This window comes from Daktulosphaira vitifoliae, unplaced genomic scaffold (genome assembly GCF_025091365.1).
Source record: "Daktulosphaira vitifoliae isolate Bord-2020 unplaced genomic scaffold, ASM2509136v1 Scaffold_1, whole genome shotgun sequence".
In the NCBI taxonomy this organism is placed as follows: Eukaryota; Metazoa; Arthropoda; class Insecta; order Hemiptera; family Phylloxeridae; genus Daktulosphaira; species Daktulosphaira vitifoliae.
Window position 1 is genome coordinate 18107014 of NW_026099572.1, and position 1175 is coordinate 18108188.

General features: G+C 21.8%; 1 protein-coding gene across 4 annotated transcripts in view; it reads right to left on the reverse strand.

Annotated features, from left to right (window-relative positions):
* Window positions 1-329, reverse strand: part of LOC126894464 (uncharacterized) — a 39605-nt gene extending 39276 nt beyond the window's left edge. Inside the window, exon 1 of one of the 4 annotated variants that reach the window (XM_050665510.1) lies at window positions 52-329. In XM_050665510.1, the coding sequence (XP_050521467.1) occupies window positions 52-251 (200 nt within the window). In that variant the 5' untranslated portion in view covers window positions 252-329. The remainder of the gene's footprint in view (window positions 1-51) is intronic. The other 3 variants (XM_050665508.1, XM_050665505.1, XM_050665507.1) reach the window with 3 other exon arrangements.
* Between the last annotated feature and the right edge of the window lie 846 nt (window positions 330-1175).

Consider the following 1175-nt stretch of genomic DNA (forward strand, 5'->3'; position numbering starts at 1 on the left):
ATTTTTTCTAAATAATTATCTTTATTGACAGAGTCTTTAGTTATACAGGAGGTGTTTATTGCACATTCAAATTGTTGAAATTGTAAGTGTTCCATTGTTTTCCATCCAGATTGTTTACAAATGTGATCTAATGAATCAATTAAGTATGATTTGAAATTTTCTTTATTTATTTCGTGAAGACTTGTCTGGGTTAATACCTCAGACAAATACCAAAAATTAATTGACATAAATAAAAAATATTTCTTGATCATTTTTAATTATAATTTTTTTATAAAAATATAATTAAATTAGTATAGTGTTATTTAATGTATTATTATATTAACGTTAAATACTTTTGATGGGTGATTTTTATATGATTTAAAACGTTTGTACAATGTAGTATTTTCATAAAGTTTATTGAAAAACTTGTGTAAATTGAATTTATTAAAATTATTATTTGCAATTCTGTTATAAAAATGGTATTTTTAATGATCATAAATGTGNATTCTGTTATAAAAATGGTATTTTTAATGATCATAAATGTGCTCTTGCATTATTTATTAAGCTTAAACTAATTTTATTTACATAGACAAAATAATGAAATCCATAGTGTTACATAAATTAATCTAAATTTAAGAATAGTCCAAAATATTGGGGATAGTAAAGTTGATATAAGGACTTGTTGATTTAAAAAAATACAGTTATGATTGCTAAATTTTTATAAAAAATGTTTAAATATATCACCAAACAAAGACCGAATTTTATAAAAAAATTTAAATTTAAATATTTGTTATAAATTGCTTTCATACATTATTTGGAAGAAAAATTAGTATAGGTGTTGTTTACGGCATATGGTTTCAAATAAAGATAAAATTATTTTTTTGCAATTCTTAAATTTAACACAAATAAATTAAAAATTTTTAGTCTTACTTAATTTAAGGAGGTATTGATAAATCAGAAAAACATGTACCTAAAAGTAAACAAATTCTGATTATTATATTCAATTAATGAAGTGGTTTATAATAAATTAATTCTCCTACATTTTCTAATATATATCTTGACGGATTCGAATAAAAAAAATGTTTCTTTGAGGTTTCTAACTATCTTTTATCTGTCTGGGTCCCGAGATAGAATAGACCCATAGTATTCCGTTGTTGTTGTTAAAAGCGATTAAAAAAGAGTGCATCTTTCTTAAT